A 2,500-nucleotide genomic window follows, 5' to 3' on the forward strand; every position below is an offset into this window, starting at 1 on the left:
CGACTGTAAGTAATTAAAGTTCTTTGACTTGGGCCATTAAGTTTCGAAAAGAGTACAAAACGTTAAGTTTATAAAAAGGTATGCAGTTCAAGCAAATGTTTGTAAACTGCTGTTTGTGTTTTATTTTTAATTAATAGCAATTAAACCTAATGGAACATGACCTTGTTGCAATCACATGTTTTGCTTTCTCTTAGTGCCGGGGGCAGCACCTTCAAATGTCAGCGCGACGCCTGAAAGTACTACGAGCATCTTGGTGAGATGGGGAAAGTTGCCCTGGAATAAGGTCAATGCTAACATTACAAAATATGTCATCAACTTGTACAACGGAAGTACACCGGAATTTCGAAAGAGCTATGATATCCCTAGCCATACATTTTCTCTCGTAATAAAAGACCTTGAAGTTTACAGCAATTACAGTGTGAAGGTGCAGGCGGTCGCAAAAAAGGGCAGTGGTCCATTCAGTGAGTTTGTAAACATCACCACTCATCAACCAGGTAAGCTAAGTGGAAAGTGAGGTAAGGCGATAAGATCTCTGGGTTGCCATGGGGGTTTGGGGGAACAAGGAGCGTGGCTGATTTGAACTGGAGAACAGAGGAACAAAGACAACATATCTTAGGGAACCAGGGAACATTAACCATTTTAGGGATCAAAAAGCTGAGAACAAGTTTGTAAGTAATTCCCGGAACAAGGGAACACCTGGAGGCCCATAATAATAGAGCTCGGCAAGCTCGGAGCGACCTAGGGGCTTGTTCCTCAAAAGCTTGGAAAACTCTTCAGGCAGCGTTCACGCGAACGCGGTTTTACATCGACACGGTTTCATGACTTCAAAACCGCGTCAAAATCGATGCGGTTTCCAAATGTTTACACGGACCCGTTTTCGCCAGAAAATTAAAGTCGTGATGGTATAAGCGAGCGTTGCAGTACGTGCTAAATCAACCACTTTGAATCGAATGATGCAAATTTCGTGCCAAAATAGTAACCGTATTCAAATCGATGCAATTTCGCAGTTTACACGACAGGTGAAATCGTATCGTTTTGAAAACGCTCCACTTTTGGCAGCGTTTCCAAATCGACCCGTTTTCGATCGATGTCGTGTAAACAGAAGGCGTAACTGCATCGAAAACAATGCGGTTACAAATGAAGCCGCGTTCGTATAAACGCTGCCTCAGTTTCGGGCCCGAAAAGAAGTTCGTAAAACTAATATCGGATCACCTAGAAAAGCTTCTTTTGGAGCAAGACCAGTGAAAAGGTAACGGCAAAGGTTCGTGACTAGAAGCGTTTTCTTTTGAAACATAAAAAGAGATTTTTGTCACCCAAAATACGCTCGAAAAGTCATGGGACTTTCGAGAAACGCTCCCCGGGGCAGAACATCTGCGTTTTCGTTATTTAGTTATCAAAACAAGCAGCAATTTGGACTCATGACTGTGATATGTGAGAGGCACAGTGGGTCTACTCATGGTTTTACGTCACAAACTGGTTTCTTTGAAAACAGGAATGCAAACCAGTTTGTGACGTAAAATCGAAAATAGACCCATGCCTCTCACATCACGGTCGTGGATCCAAATTACTGCTACAGACTGTAGTTTTGCCAGGTTTATGTGGCTTGTACGATACAAAAAAAGCCAGATTCTGGGTAACGATGTTTGCTTTGGATGGGAAGATTTGTATTAGGAACAAAAAACATTTGAGTTTAAGTGCACTTTTGTAAGAACCCTGATCAAACAAAAAGGAACAGCTTCTCGTCCACCCAAAGCTCAGTTTCTTTTAAGGCACGGGGCGGTGTTCGTCTTTCTCACATTTTGATTATGGTGTGTTAGGTAATATGTATTATAACTTGCACTTGGTACTCCTTTTTCGAAGTGTCTTCTTTGAGTACCCATGAATGGATCTCCGTTTGACGTCATAACGTGCCTTACCCCATTGACTCCCAGGGGTTCTTCATTGACGAGTAAAATAGTCTGGTGTTAGACAGAGTAAAAACTAAGTCTGGCCGGTTTCGGCCGGTTTGGACGTCAAAGGGTTACACTCTGAGTCGTCAGGGAGTTTAATAAACGACTACGGCTATGGCAACGATAACGCCACGAAAGAATAGTGCCATTGGTTAAAAGAAGAAAAATAATCGTGCTGCACGTGAGGCACGCATTTTAGCGCATATTTTTGCGGTGCTCTGCAAAACAACCGACGTGAAATCACCAAATTTGAGGTTTTGAGGACAACCTGAGCATACAAATGTGAACCTGTCATTTTTTAACTCTGAAACTGCTCGCACCAATTTATTTTTATCCGGAGTTGTTCCCCCACATTGGAAGACGTGAGCAAGATATATAATAATCGGGAAAGACTTGCGTTAGCGCAAAGACGTGAGCGAGAAGGAATAATCATGAAAGATTTGCGTTAGTGCAAAGATGTGATGACGTGAGCGAGATGGGATAATCGGGAAAGACTTGCGATAAGTGCAATGTCATATTTTGAGGCGACATTTTCGTCGTCGTCGTAGAAC

The 2,500-nt window shown here is 42.6% G+C and overlaps 1 protein-coding gene across 1 annotated transcript in view; it reads left to right on the plus strand.

Annotated features, from left to right (window-relative positions):
• The window catches only part of LOC138050192 (protein sidekick-2-like), a 103,584-nt gene that overhangs the window by 64,496 nt on the left and 36,588 nt on the right, over positions 1–2,500 (plus strand). Inside the window, 1 exon segment of the mRNA XM_068896649.1 lies at positions 195–494. Within this exon segment, the coding sequence (XP_068752750.1) occupies positions 195–494 (300 nt within the window).

This window comes from Montipora capricornis, chromosome 5, assembly GCF_036669925.1.
Source record: "Montipora capricornis isolate CH-2021 chromosome 5, ASM3666992v2, whole genome shotgun sequence".
Classification (NCBI taxonomy): Eukaryota; Metazoa; Cnidaria; class Anthozoa; order Scleractinia; family Acroporidae; genus Montipora; species Montipora capricornis.